General features: G+C 43.3%; 1 protein-coding gene across 4 annotated transcripts in view; it reads right to left on the reverse strand.

Moving 5' to 3' along the window:
- The window catches only part of BLNK (B cell linker), an 82111-nt gene that overhangs the window by 43743 nt on the left and 22452 nt on the right, over positions 1–15916 (reverse strand). For all 4 annotated transcript variants that reach the window (XM_019953134.2, XM_070780583.1, XM_019953132.2 and 1 more), the window contains exons 2-3: positions 15362–15427; positions 11347–11396 (exon numbers count right to left, since the gene is read on the reverse strand). In XM_019953134.2, the coding sequence (XP_019808693.2) occupies positions 11347–11396; positions 15362–15427 (116 nt within the window). The remainder of the gene's footprint in view (positions 1–11346; positions 11397–15361; positions 15428–15916) is intronic.

The raw sequence follows: 15916 nt of genomic DNA on the forward strand, positions 1-15916 counted from the left end.
CTGAATCCCCCAGAACCTCAATAGAAACTTTTCCTGCCATTTCTGCCACAGGAGACCACTGACTCCAGCTCTGGGCCGTTCCACAGAGGCACAAGGAAAAAAATTACGGAGATGAAGTGAAAGCAGGAAGGAGGTCTTGTATCAGAACGACCACATTTTAAGAAATGACAGCAACAGCAACTCTCTCTTGAGAAAAACATGATAGACAAAAAGAAGGAGCTTTATTCTACAAGTGGATCAAACTTTGACATTAACAGAAAATAATTCTTATGAAATTATTCTCTGAGCTGACATATACCAAATGACAGTGTATTCTGATCACTAAGTTGCCAGGAATCCTTAGAAGAATAGATGAACGAGTCTTCTTCCCAATATGCCAATATTGGCCCAATGGGGAGTAAGTTTCTAATACCTTAAGTCTGAGGATAACTGAAGGTCAAAACATACAGCAGCAAGATGCTATTGTTTCAACTATTTAAAACAAAAACATTTATAAAATATTTTTATAAGACACACTTCCTTGCCTTGGTCAACCCTGGAGTCAGGATCCACTTGATCATCAGCTAGTGGAAAAAGCAGTTGTAGCTGTCATCTAACTAGTTTTCCTGTCTCTATGATCTTCAATTCATCCTTCCAACTGTTTCTAGTTATTTTCTTAAAATAGAAATTGGCTCATGCTGCCCCTTTCCTTAAAAACCATCACTGGCTCCCTACGGGATAAAGTCGAGCTTCTGTGTCAACACATTCACACACCTGTACCTGCCGTCCCTGCCTCGCTTACTTACAGTGATGCCGGAGAGCTTGCTCCTCCATCCTGGGCTTCTGATAGTCCTCCACGCTGCTCATGCTGCTCCCCCCAGCCCATCTCCCTTCTTCCGTGCAAACCCCTGGCATCCCTCCTCCATGAGGCCCTCTCCAGTCCCTCTGGGTTATGGGTTATGACCTCGTAGATGCTGCCGGCACCTTGTGACATGTACTTCATCCTGCCCTAAGAGACACAATTTAGTGTCTCTCTGTACTGAAAAGCAAGACCTATTTATCTTTGGATCTGGATGCCATTTTGCATTTGTAATTCTGCACTAATACTGAAATAAAAGCACAAGCCAGTAAATGAATTGAATGAGTGAAAATGAGGATAGTAATAAGAGATTCCATCATTGACTATTTCCTGCGTGCTGGGTGCTAGGGGAAGTATTATGAATGTATTTCTTTGTTTATCATCAAAACAGTCTCTGTCGTAGGTGCCTTATTATCTGTTTTATAGTCAAGGAAACTGAGGCTAAGAGAGGTTGCAAAACCTGTCTGAGGCACATGGCTAGTGAGTGTGGGGACTGGATTGGAGGCCAGGCTGTGTTGGCTTCTGCAGCTGAAATCTCATGTGAACGGCCTGGCCGTCCGCTGAACATTCAGATAAAACCCAGGAGAAACATGAATGCCCCAATCCAGGCATTGTGGTGCATCGAGGCAGAAAACAGAGAAAAGCATCAGGAGGTGGAGGTTATTTGCGTGGTGCCCCACCTTCCCCCAGCCACATCTGTCTTCTGGCACAGCATCACACTCATCAAGTTATACGTAGCAAGCCATTGCCCAGACCGAAAAGCAAAGCAATCCAAAGTACTAGATCCAAGTAGTGGGTGGTTTTCAGCATCTCAGGGAGACTACCAATATGTGCGGGTGGTAGTTTTAGACCCAAGCTCCCTGGGTTCAGATCCTGGCTCTGCTCTTTATTACCTGCTTGGCAATGGACCAGTCCCTTAATTGTTTAAAGCTCAATTTCCTCGTCTGTAAAACAAGGATAAGAATAGTGCCTGCCTCATGTTTTTATGAGAATCAAGTAATATAATACATGTGAAATGTTTTGCAAAGCCTGACCACATTAAATGCTATTTAATGTTACTCATTGTTGTCTTAATAAATCCTCAAAATGATACCAATTCATTTCACTCTAATGGTAATCACACAGCATTGTTACCACAAAGAAATGGATCCAAGAACCCTCTAGTATGTAGTCAGTGAAATTTTCAGGAGTAAGTTCAAGCTGAATATGGGCCAGATGGTGTGGGGTTGCAGCCCCTCCTAGGGAGCTGAGATGTTGGTTGGGCCTCCTTGTCAGGGAAAGCCTTTTCTGTTGTGTTATGTAACTGGTTTGGGGTTTAGCCTATTTACTGTGTCATAATCCCAGGCTTCCCTGGTGGCTCAGATGTTAAAGAATCTGCCTGGAATGCAGGAGACCTGGGTTCAATCCCTGGGTCGGGAAGATCCCCTGAAGAAGGAAATGGCAACCCCTTCCAGTATTCTGGCCTGGAGAATTCCATGAACTATATAATGGGGTTGCAAAGAGTCAGACATGACTGAGTAACTTTCACTTCACTCACTCTCTCCACCAGTGGTAAAGAATCTGCCTGCCAATGCAGGAGGCGTAAGAAACATGAGTTTGATACCTGGGTCAGGAAGATTCTCTGGAGAAGAAAATGGCAACCCACTCCAGTATTCTTGCCTGCAGAATTCCATGGACAGAGGAGCCTGGTGAGCTACAGTCCTCTGGGTCTCAAAGAGCTGGACACAACTGAGCATGCACACACACACACACACACACACACACATGCATAATTCTCACAATAACCTGAGGGATAGACATACTTATCTCCAGATAAGGAATGTGAGGCTCAAGGAAGTTACAAAACTTTCCTAGGTTCAGTGATTAAGAGGCAAAGCCAGGATTCTGACCCAGGCCCAAAAACCCCAAAGGCTGAGATCTTCTCACTGAGCCCAGCCTCTACATGAAATAAAAGACCTAGAGTCTAGAGAAACTTTCACGGATCAGACTGAGGACAATCTGAGGTGGTATAAAATTTCCTGGTGTATGTCCAGCAGCCGATCATAATTCCAGGTGCTGGAGGAATTTGGAGAAACGTGCACTCATTGAGGGCCGAGAGGTTACTGAGGCCGTGTGCCCCAGGCAGGCTGGAACTAGGCCTTAAAAGAGAATGGTGATGAAGGAGGGTGTTCTGCTTCCACCCTCAGGATGGGGGCTTAGGTGTCAGTTCCAGAAGCACAGCTTAGCAGGTGGAAGGAAGGGGCATCCATAAGGCACAGCCATGCACAGAATGGATGAGCTGCGCTGGAGAATCACAGGGAAATACGCTGACAGGTAAATAAAGCTCGGTTCTCTGCCAGGCAGGGAGATGTTCCAGCCTCAGTGGGTACTGCATTTTCCAGTGACAAGGTGGAGAGGGGCAGGCTGACAAGGATGGTGTTTGAGTAACCTTGATAACCCACTCCAGTATTCTTGCCTGGAAAATCCCATGGGCAGAGGAGCCTCGTGGGCTACAGTCCAAAAGGTCACAAAGAGTCGGACACGATTGATGACTAATACAAAGGTGGGATGAGACCGAGTCGGAACCAGACTGGGGGTTCTTGGGAATGGGGAGACATGGCTGGAAGGACAGTAAAGGACTCTGTGTTGAGAGCTTGAGGGAAAGGGTAAAGGAGAGGGTGTGGATGTAGTCTCTTGCTTGGGTGTCCTCGGGGGCACCAGAGACGCTGGGTGGGCCTGGTGATCTCCGAGTGATGGGCACTGAGGTGCACTCCACAACTGCGTGTCCACACATGTCCTCCACTCTGGCCCTGATCTCACTCTAGAGGCTGTGCTCTGGGCCACTGGGCCCTGCACAGCTCTCCTCTTGCAGAGCGGGATGCAAGCAACCAGTGGGGAGACTTGCAGTACGACACAGGAAGAAGAGAGGAAGGAGGGTGGTCTAGCTGCGGTGGTGGGGACAGACACAGGGAAGGAACGGAAAGAGGAACTACCGAGGCTGCGGGGGAGGCAGCGAGCTGACAGTCCCTCTGGGTACACCCAGAGGAGAAAGGGATGTGACTTGGTGTGCGGAGCTGAGGCCAAAGCTAGCCTCTGCCAGACTGACTGGGAGTGGTAACTTGCATTTAAACCTTTAACATCTTAGAAATTCCCTTTATCTGTATGATCATTCACCTTTCACAGGGCCCTGTAGGGGAAAGGGTCCTGACTCAGGTATCAGCTGTCTGTATGACCTCGGGCATTCCCTGTGCCTCTGTGGTCTCCAGTGTCCCTAAGATGAGAAGTTTGGATTGGGTGATCTCTCAGGACTTTCTAGGTTTTAAAATACCTTTGAGTGCAAGTTTCATTCCTCTATTCTTAGTTGCATGAGTCAGAACTGATGTTGAATACAGCCCTTCCCATGTTCAGCTTTGTTGGTACCAGTTAAAAGTAACCAGGGAGACAAAAGATCAAATGAATGCTAGCTTTACTAGGGACACCAGGACACGAGAAAAAGCAAGCTATATTTCATTCTCAAAAGCAAGTATGTTTCAGGCAAAGGGTTGTTATGCATGCTTTGTGCTTCTGTGGTGGGCATTTATTCAGCGATCGCTTTCTAAGTGTCTTCCTTTGCCCTGAGGTCTCCCTACTTTATCATTGCTCTGATCTCCTCCCTGCATGACATCAGTGGGGGAGGAGAAGGTGGCCCTCTAAGGACATGACAACAGCCCCTGGGTATCAGGGCCGTAGGGTACAGGGAGAGAGGCCTGTTCAGTTCTGACCTCTCGGGGGTTTGAAGAGTGACCAGAGGAACTTCTGCAGTGACCCCAGAAGACTCTGAGTGCACCGCAACTGGTCTCCCCTTCCCACCCTCCCTCTCTAGCCAGACCTCAGACTCAGAGATACAGGAAGCTGTTCAACTCTGAAAGTTCAAGAAGCAGGTGGCTTCTTGAACTTAATATTAGAAGCTCTGGGGCTTTCAGGATAATAAATAAGAAATATCCTGGAAAATTGTAACCATCCTAAATTGGGTCAAAGGGAGGAACAATGTAATGGAAGCCTGGGGTGGGTCTTTTTTAGTGGACAGGTTACTGAATGTTCCTGACACATATTTCCCTCATTTGTGAAACCAAGATAGCCATTTCTATTTAACGCACTAATGAGAGGTTAGGGTGCTAGTGGTAAAGAACCCACCTGCCAACGCAGGAGACATAAGAGTTTGATCCCTGGGTCAGGAAGATCCCCTGGAGGAGGAAATGGCAACCCACTCCAGTATTCATCTCTGGAGAATACCATGGACAGAAGAGCCTGGCAGGCTACAATCCAGAGGGTCACAAAGAATCAGACATGACTGAAGTAATTTAGCACAAGCACAATGAGAGATTAAATGAGCAAAGCTATGGTTTTTTCAGTAGTTATGTATGGATGTGAGAGCTGGGCCATAAAGAAAGCTGTTCAATTCAGTCGCTTAGTTGTGTCTGACTCTTTGAGACCCCATGAACCGCAGCACACCAGGCCTCCCTGTCCATCACCAACTCCTGGAGTCCACGCAAACCCATGTCCATCGAGTTGATGATGCCATCCAACCATCTCATCCTCTGTCATCCCCTTCTCCTCCTGCCCTCAATCTTTCCCAGCATCAGGGTCTTTTCAAATGAGTCAGCTCTTCGTGTCAGGTGGCCAAAGTATTGGAGTTTCAGCTTCAACATCAGTCCTTCCAATGAACACCCAGGACTGACCTCCCTTAGGATGGATTGGTTGGATCTCCTTGCAGTCCAAGGGACTCTCAAGAGTCTTCTCCAACACCAGAGTTCAAAAGCATCAATTCTTTGGCGCTCAGCTTTCTTTATAGTCCAACTCTCACATCCATACATGACCACTGGAAGGAAAGCTGAGTGGTGAAGAATTGATACTTTTGAACTGTGGTGTTGGAAAAGACTCTTGAGACTGCCTTAGACTGCAAGAAGATCCAACCAGTCAATCCTAAAGGAAATCAGTCCTGAATGTTTATTGGAAGGACTGATGCTGAAGTTGAAACTCCAATACTTTGGCCACCTGATGTGAAGACCTGACTAATTAAAAAAGACCTTGATCCTGGGAAAGATTGAAGGCAGGAGGAGAAGGGGATGACAGAAGATGAGATAGTTGGACAACATCACTAACTCGATGGACATGAGTTTGAGCAAGCTCCAGGAGTTGGTGATGGACAAGAAAGTCTGGCGTGCTGCAGTCCATGGGGTTGCAAAGAGTTTGACTGAGTGAATGAACTGAACTGAACTGAATGTCTATAAAGAGCTTAGCACAACGTCCAGGTCAGAGTAAACACCCAGTATGTTCTGAATAGCTTCCCTTCCCCCAGCAATGCCAGCTGCACGGGAATAATAGTTTGCTTGGTGGACCGTGGTGTTCCTGCAAACAATGTTCTTTCCTCAGAGCCCAAGTAGATTGTGGGGTCTGGAGTGAAAGCAGCAGGCTGCACACTGGCCTGACCTGCTTGCATCTGTAGGAGGTCCAGGCCTCCACTGTTTGTAAGATTCAAGCTTTGTCCTTCCGCCTTCTAATGAGAGGGACTGATGACACTTGTGCTGACCCCTATGGAGCTCTGGCCATTTCTATCCTCTGCTTTCTGAAGGTCAGCATCACCAAGGTCAACACACTCTCCACCTTGGCTTAATGGGTTTGGGAAGCCATTAGCTTCCTGGACTGGACAGAGGACATAAATCTATCATCCAGAGGAAACAGGTGGGGCTGCTTCAGAAGTCTTGGGTGGACCAAATCTGCATAGGCCTCTAGGAAGCACTTGACTGGCTTTCTGGACTCAGGAGGTCTGGCGGGCTAGTATCTCCAAACACTGGGGCCTCCAATGTCCTTGAAGACTCTATGGGTTCAGGGGAAACTGTCAGGGCTGGTTTCTGAGGCCCCAGCTTGCAGCTGCACAAGGACCTCAAGGCTCTGGAAAAATAGCCCAAAATGCTCCTGGGACATGAGTTGGGGGGGGTGGGCAGGAAGTGGCAAGGGGGGTCCAACTGCAGGTGATGATGGTAGTCTTGCCAAAAGGACCTTTTCCAGGGATTGAGTGTAAAAGCAGGGAGACTAAGCAAGACTATATTGATCTGTTGAAACGATAGGATAAATTTTGGAGATTCTAGAATTTTAATAGATTTGTCTTTCAGTTTAGGAGAATCAATAAGGACAGAGTTGGTGATTTATAGCAGGCCTTCTCAAATTTAATATACATTCAAACTCTCTGGAGTTCTTGTTAAAACACAAATTCTGATCCAGCAGTTCTAGGGTTGAGCAGAGATTCTGCATTTCTAACAAGCTCCTGGGTGATGCTGATGCTGCCAGGCTAGGAATTACATTTTGGGGGCTTCCCTGGTGGCTCAGACGGAAAAGAATCTGCCTGCAGTGGCGGCGACCTGGGTTCGATCCTGGGTCGGGAAGATCCCTTGGAGAAGGAACTGGCAACCCACTTCAGTATTGTTGCTTGGAGAAACCCACAGACAGAGGAGCCTGGTGGGCTACAGTCCATAGGGTCACACAGAGTCAGATATGACTGAGCGACTAGCACACGTACACACATTCACACACACACACACACACACACACACACAGCAAAGACTTAGAAGACCTGACCACATTTCAGTGTCATAAGAGAGATAAAGTACAAAGGTACTGATATCAAGACTATTTGGGGAGTTTCAGGGAAGATAGCAGGTGTCTGAGGTCAAGCAAGGGAACATTTCTGAGCATCAGGGAGATTGAAAGCAGTGGAGTCCTAAAGTTAGGGAAGATTAGGAGAGACTGCTTCATCATTAGGCCCTGGCCTCCCAGGACTTGTTTCTGACAGAGTGTTAGCTCTGGTGAGAACTTAACAGGTTTTCCGGTTCAGCCCTGCATGACTGAGAAACGAGAAAAGAGTTGTCCAAGATTACACAGCCATTTAGTGCCTGAACCTTGAAGGATCTTGTTTGTGGGCCCTCTTGATGATGATGTAAAACCATGAAAATATTTAGGCAAAGGTATTTCAGAACAGTTTTCTGGTGGAGACTGAAAAGACCCCATGAAATTAATAATTCAGGAGACTACCTAGAGGCTTTTGTTCTAGGACAAGCAAGAGATGAGCAGAGTCTGAGCTATAACTTTGTAAATAGAAAGGAGCAAAAATATTTAAGAGATATTTAAAGAGAATAAATAAGATTTAGAGTTTGATTTTTTTTTTTTTTTTGTAGAGGTTGAGTGAAGAGGAGGAATCAAGGATGATCTCCAGCATGTGTGGTTAGGCAAAAGGGTAAATAAATCGTGAATGCTCCCTGTCTTCTGCCCAAGTAAAAGGTAGAGGAAAAGAAGGGACCTGGGCGAGGGGATGAGCAAGGAGACAGCTGAGTGTGAGAGGACCATCAGGAGACATCCATCCTAAAGTCAGAGAGATCGAATTGCCTGAGCTCCTAATGTTTGTGTTCAGCATCTCCAGTGCCACTGGGTCATCTACAAAGTAACAAATGTTCCTGCTAACTCTCCAGGTTTCAAATTGAATGGCACCCTCTCAGAGAGACCTTCCCTGACTACTCAAGTTGTTCCCCTACCCTATACAGATTCCCTATCACTGCATCTGCCACCTTCCTTCACAGCAGTTACCACATTTGGATATTTGTGTTTACCAGTTTGCATTCTGATTTATTATCTGATTCCCCACTAGTCATTATGTTCTTTTAGGTCCAGGACTATATTTTGTTTCTCGTTACATATCTAGCACAGTGAGTATCAAACAGGACATTCGTGTAATATTTGTGGAGTTAATCAAAGAATGTGTGGTACAGCGGAAGCACCTGGAGATGTTTATTTTAGAAAGAAACCATTCAAATGACCTAACATCTTATTCTATTCCTTGAAACTGCACAGAATAACTCTATTTCCACTTTTTAGAATTTTTAAAATCTTGCATTGTGTGGCTAGCAGGACAGACTTAGGAAGCCACAGGAAATGGATCACATCTACATTGCTCCAGGGCTGTTTCTTCCTGATGGGCTCAAACAGGCTTGGGAGGTCATCACAGGAGGTTTCCAAGTGGAAAGGGAGCCCTGTGTGTGGTGTGTGGGAGTGGGGTAACTTTAAGCAATGGATTGGATGTTAGACTATATGACCTCTGGGCCCCCTTTTAAACCTGAGACCCCATGATTCCATATTTTTCAATCAAGCCTTTGGGCTTAACAGGTGCAGTCTACTTTGATTTCTTTTCTTTTTTGGAACTTTGAGGGGGAAAATATATCTGTTTTTATAAATTTTTGATTAGGTAGATTTTAGACAAGACTGGGTATGTTCAAGGTGATATGGCCATAGACAAAATGGGTAGATTTTAAAGGTCAGGGTACTTAATTTTTTTAGCTCCAAATTGCAAAGGAATCCCCGGCCAACTGTCTAGACTTGCTGACTGATTGGCACTGTGAGGTCAATAAATCCTGTCTCACCTAAAGAGTTCTAAAAAGTGGTCCTGTGAGTAAGTGACCACACCTGGAATGCTGGTCAGCATTTCTCAGTGTGATAAAATTTCATTAGTGCTCAAGGAAAACTCAACTATCTGATTTAATACTATCTTGATCAGTGGTAGAGAAAAATAAAGTAGTCATCATTCTTTAAGGTTGAGGTTTGGTTTCAGTTGTCATTCTGTAGAGGAAGAGTTATCATCAGTGTCTGTAGTCCTGTGGTTCTCAATGAGGGCTGGATAGACCTGTCCACATCCAGGACATCCTTATATTTTAGAAAGTAAATGAGATTTTAGACCTACCTGCCCAATGCATCTTTTCTAGACAAGGAAATTGTGATGGAAAATCTATTTAGCTTCAGTTCAGTTCAGTTCAGTCGCTCGGTCGTGTCCAACTCTTTGCGACCCCAGGGACTGCAGCACACCAGGCTTCCCTGTCTATCACCAACTTCTGGAGCTTGCTCAAACTCATGTCCATCGAGTCGGTGATGCCATCCAACCATCTCATCCTCTGTCGTCCCCTTCTCCTCCTGCCTTCAATCTTTCCCAGCATCAGGGTCTTTTCAAATGAGTCAGTTCTTTGCATCAGGTGGCCAAAGAATTGGAGTTTCAGCTTCAACATCAGTCCTTCCAATGAATATCCAGGATTGATTTCCTTTAGGATGGACTGGTTGGATCTCCTTGCAGTCCAAGGGACTCTCAAGAGTCTTCTCCAACACCACAGTTCAAAAGCATCAATTCTTCTGTGCTCAGCTTTCTTTATAGTCCAACTCTCACATCCATACATGACTACTGGAAAAACCATAGCTTTGACTAGATGGACCTTTGTTGGCAAAGTAATATCTCTGCTTTTTAATATGCTGTCTAGGTTGGTCATAGCTTTTCTTCCAAGGAACATCTACAGTGATTGTGGAGCCCTAAAAAATAAAGTCTCTCACTGTTTCCCCATCTATTTGCCATGAACTGATGGGACCGGATGCCATGATCTTAGTTTTCCAAATGCTGAGTTTTAAACCAACTTTTTCACTCTCCTCTTTCACTTTCATCAAGAAGCTCTTTAGTTCTTCGCTTTCTGCCATAAGAGTGGTGTTATCTGCATATCTGAGGTTATTGATATTTCTCCTGGAAATCTTGATTCCAGCTTGTGCTTCCTCCAGCCCAGTGTTTCTCATGATGTACTCTGCATATAAGTTAAATAAGCAGGGTGACAATATACAGCCCTGACGTACTCCTTTCCGAATTTGGAACCAGCCTGTTGTTCCATGTCCAGTTCTAACTGTTGCTTCTTGACCTGCAAACAGATTTCTCAGGAGGCAGGTCAGGTGGTCTGGTATTCCCATCTCTTGAAGAATTTTCCACAGTTGGTTGTGATCCATACAGTCAAAGGTTTTGGTGTACTTAGCTTTCTATTGTCATAAACCTACCCATCTTCAGGCTAACTCCTCTCCCCTGACAAAGTTAATCCTAGTTGGAATGGGGTTGCAGGGCTAAAACTTGGAGAAGATTGAGTAACTATGTGCCATCAGGAATTTATTCCATGTACCCTGCGCTCCCCCTCCCCCGCCCCACCCCCAACCTCAGGGACCCTCAAGTATCTGTTTTAACAATTCTCTATCAAGGAAGCCTTCCATTCCCTACCTCTGCCACATTCTCCACCTCAAATTAGATTAGATACTGTTGCTATGTACTTCCATAGAACTTTGTGCTTCCCCATCACACTGAATTGTAATTGCTTTTAAAATCATCTATCTTCCCTTCTAGACTATAAATTCTGTGAGTATGGAGACTATATCTGTCTTATTTTCATTGTTTTTTTACCTAAGACTCTGTATATGCCTGTCACATGGAAGTTGTTTAATACATATTTGATCAATAGATGAGTGGATGGATGGATGGGTGGATGGATGGACAGATAGAAGGACCATTATATCTCCACTATAGTCAGATTACTCTTAAAATTAGAATGGGCTCCTTTGTTTTCAAATGAGTAGAACAGTGTTCCCTTTTCAAGAAGGAATTGTGAACATTAGGTTAGTCAAGAGTCCAAGTAGTTTAGAAATACTCTTACCTGGGGCATAGTCCCTCCGAGGAACACTTGGAGGTGCTTTGACTTTCAGCCTGTAGATAACAAATTAGACAGATGGTCAGTGAGTAGGACAGCTGTTGTCAAGGCCCATAATAGAAGCAGGTTTAGAGATAATGGGTAGATAACTAACAGAATAATGGCTTCTTTTGAACTCATCACACTGAAAAACTAAATGTTCTGTAAATGTAGTGAAGCCATTAGCCAGGATTTCCTGCCTCTGCCCCTCCCCCTCAGTGCACAGTGTGGCTGAGACTCGGCAAAGGTGAGGTCGGGAGGTGGAAGGGCTCTGAGAGGTCAGGAATACTAGTAAGTCCAGAGATCAGAGATTCGAGGACAATAAATGTTGATTGGTTTGATAGGAAGGTAAGAGAAGATGAACTCTATTTTAATAAATAATTCAGTAAATGCTTTAAATAATAAGAAAAATTAGCTATAATCAGCTAAAATGCTGAACTAAAATGTCGTAGGTTGGGATGAAATTATTTTTTGTACTATTGAAAAAAATGTCAAATAAGTGAGCAGTGAGTGTCTCCAGGTTGAGAATTGTGATGTTTAGATAAAAGCTGAATTGTTTCAAGCACTCTCAAAACTACTATATTTATGCATATACTATGTTCTGAATATTCACAAAGCTTTCCCATTCATTAAAAGGAAAAAACTAAAATTACATTTCGAAACGTATCCCAGTTTTTAGACTTTTTATAACTTTTGACAACGCTTTCCCTTCCATTATTTGAAATGTGTAAGGTTTGTAGTAAGTTATTATTTTTAATAATAGTTAGCATGTTATGTAAGAATGCTTTGCTTAGTGAAATTTAGACATATATAAATAAAACCTATATAAAACCCAGTAGCCTTCATTTACTAAAACATCACATCTGTTTACTTAAGCTGTATATAAGCTAATCACTGGGGCTTCCTAGATGGAACTAGTGGTAAAGAACTCGCCTACCAATGCGGAGACACAAGAGACACAGGTTCAATCCCTGGGTTGAGAAGATCCCCTGGAGGAGGGTGTGAACCCACTCCAGTACTCTTGCCTGAAGAATCCCATGGACAGAGGATCTTGGAGGGATACAGTCCATGGGGTCGCAAAGAGTCAGACACCATTGAAGTGACTTAGAGCACACACACACACACACACACACAGAGAGACAGACACACACAAGGTAACCATTACATACAAAAATATTTCATTTTTGGGGAAAAAGGTGGTACAGAAAATCATGCTTGATTACAAAAAAAAAAAGGCTGATAAACCAGAACTGTAATGTTGCAAAAATAAGATTAATTATATTTGCCTAGAAATTATTTTTTGTTTCCTAAAGACTCTCCTAGCTATTGTTTCATTCAATTCTCAGCAAGCCAAAAGGGCATGCTGGGAAGACATTGTTGTTAGACCTAGGATGAGGTCCAGAGAGAGGGACTGTCTATGGAGGAAGGAAGAAAGGAAGGGAAGGGAAGAAAAACAAAAACAAAACTGGATCTGGTGCCAGGTCTGTTCATGGAACAGTAAGATTTCAAAAAGCACAAACCAACCATTATATGTTATTGCTGTCTTTTCAAAAAAGGAAAAGAAACTGTATTTTAATACCCCAAAGTGTGAGGTCATCATCTCAGAATAAAGGAGCAATTCAAGAGAGGATCCTTGATCACTGAACATCGACCAGAGATAAGAGGTGTCGTTTGGGCCTCACTGAGGAACCAGCAGCTGCACGCCAACCCTCAACTCTTTACGGGCCTTCTTTTCTCATTCACCCATGAACTGGTGACAACTCTGTCATGCTCTCGTGTTAGGAAACCAGTGTGCTCAACTGTGCTTCCTCCTTTGAAGGTGGCACCTGTGGCTTGGTTTTGAGCCAGAGCCTAAGTTTGGGGCACTTTGACCCAAAAGAGCCATTGACTTCACTAGGGTGATGACTGGGGCAGTCATATTTTCCAAACAGAGAAAAAAACACAGTTTGTCAAGTATTAGGGGATAGTGGGCAGAATGAAATAGAAATTATCTGGGAAAATTTGAGCTCCATGGCTGCTGTAAATTGAATAAGGAGACATTTTATACAAAGGCTTCATATTATTGAAAGAATTGGTATATTGTAAAATTGGCAATTGTGAGATAATTAGTCTAGAATTGCTAGTGATGGAAACAATGACTGGCAGGGTTCTCTATTTCAATGAGATTCTATATGTATTAGAAATAAGAAATGAAAATAGTCACACACACATCTCCCAGTCATAGGAGAGACCATGAAGACAGGTTCTTCTCCTGTATGAGATGACCACTGTCCCTCAAGCAGAAGATCATTTTAACTATTTTGTGATGACCAGTTACACATATTGAAACTCATTTACATTGTATAGCCTAAAAACACCATGAAAAGTGATTTATTACTCTTAAGTTTAGCAAAGGCCAAAAAAGAAAAAATGTACTCTGCTCTAAAGCCACAAGGAAATGAACTTTTATCCACTGTTCGTAGCACCTGCAATTCAGGAGACCTAAGTTGGGAAGTTCAGTTCCTAAGTTGGGAAGATCCCCTAGAGAAGGAAATGGCAACCCACTTCAGTATTCTTGCTTGGAGAACCCCATGGACAGAGGTGCCTGGCAGGCTACCGTTTATGAGGTTGCAAGACTCGGGCATGACTTAATGACTAAACCGCCACCAACCAGTGGTACAAACTTTGGGGGCAGCAATTTGGTAATATCAACCAAAATCTCAAGGGCACAAATCCTATCCAGAAGCTAGAGATTTCATTTCATTAGTTTTCTGGTATACTCAAAAGTCTGCACAGGATATTTATCGAAGTATTATTTATGACAGGTAAACTAAAAGAAATGGCCATAAAACTTTCATATTATCAAATTGTCTTCCAAAATGTACATTTAAACTCCTACTTCAAAGAAATCCACCAGTATATAGCTGGTTAAATAAATGATAATATATTTATAGTAGACTATTAATGATCTGTTTAAAACGTTTATGGTTATTTTTATGTGCTAACAAATAAAAATGCCCACTATATAGCATTAATTAAAACCAACAAACAAAGCAACTTGGTAGAATGTGTGTGTGGCATGATGCCACTCATGATGAAACTGTATGCATGTATGTAATGTATATTTAGGGACTACAACTATGCCAATGTGTGTATGTGTGTGTGTAAACATACACATACAGATATTTATACCAAACTCACTCATGCTGTGCCCGTTTCTGGGGAGCAGGTTAGGGTGGGAGTAGGAGAAGGTGAGAGATTTTTACTTCATGCAATTCTGAACTCTTTGATTTTTTTCTCCTAGTGAATCTGTATTACTTTCATAAAAACAAAAAAGCCTTAAACAAAAACTTAACAGAGTACCATTTCCCCTTTCCTCTTGAGTTAATTTCGAGTGGCAAATTCAGGTATGCGTAATGTACAATTTCTATTCTCTGCAAAAACAAAAACAAAACCTTAGAGGTATGTGTCTGTGTGTGTGTATGTGTAGGAAGATTTGGAATTCTAACTTCCCTTCTCCAAGTGTCGATTGAAAACACCATTTTAAGGTCATAATTGAAAAAGCAGAAATCAAAATATGGAAAACAGTTGTGGCATCCTAAAGAAATCAGGCTGTGTTCTTGCAATTTCTCTTTTGAATTTCTCCAAAACAGAAACGCATCCTAGTGGCCCTTAGCTAAGTGGTCAAAGAAGCTGATTGTCTGGCTTCTATAAACGTCTCTTTTGATGTTTGCCAAGCACCTTGAATGACATAACTCAGCTGTCCAGGAGTGAGAGAGAAAAGCAAGGTGCCTGAGTACCAGCCATTCATTCACCATGTTTCCTGAATGCGGGTCTGACCACCATGACTCTAGCCATGAGTAAGAAAGTGTCACATGCTAGAGAGGTTGTCATTCCTCACCCGGGTAACAGGGAACTTCGTTTTCTCCCACTTACTGCAGGCTGGCATAAGATGTTATTTACATAAATAAGTGCTCACATAGTGCTGTGGCATCTGACTTACTTTTTGATCTTGTTCATTATTCCGCCTTCATTGTTCTTGATATCATGGACCATCTTTTGAAGTTGCCTGTATGAAATGAAATGAAACATAAAATATTAATAACTAGGTTGATTTTTAAGTCTTCTGTCCTTCTTGAGTACAAGAAAAAGGCCCCAAATAAATAAACCCCCAAATAGCATGAATTATATTGTATTCAATTAAGCTGGCCACTTACTACTTGAACCGAGGGAAGGTGTGACTGAGTCTATAAGGAGTGTGGTCATCGGGCCATGCATTGACCCACTGAAGTCTGGGTCAGTCTCAGGCTCTAGGAGAAATTCTGACTCCCAGCTATGTCTGTTCTGAGGAGTCATAAGCTATCAGAAGCCTCACCATTTATCACTTACTGTCCTCAGACCATACAAAGATGGAGCTACCTTGAAGAACACAGTATAGACAGAAATCAGGCTTAAGGTTTTTTGTGAGCAGGTTAACTTTACTAGGCAGAATCTGGAAAAATTGTCACTTAAAAGTTGTACATACACAGAAGTCATAAAGAAACTGATGAATGAATCT

The sequence above is a fragment of the Bos indicus genome, chromosome 26 (genome assembly GCF_029378745.1).
Source record: "Bos indicus isolate NIAB-ARS_2022 breed Sahiwal x Tharparkar chromosome 26, NIAB-ARS_B.indTharparkar_mat_pri_1.0, whole genome shotgun sequence".
NCBI classification, from domain to species: Eukaryota; Metazoa; Chordata; class Mammalia; order Artiodactyla; family Bovidae; genus Bos; species Bos indicus.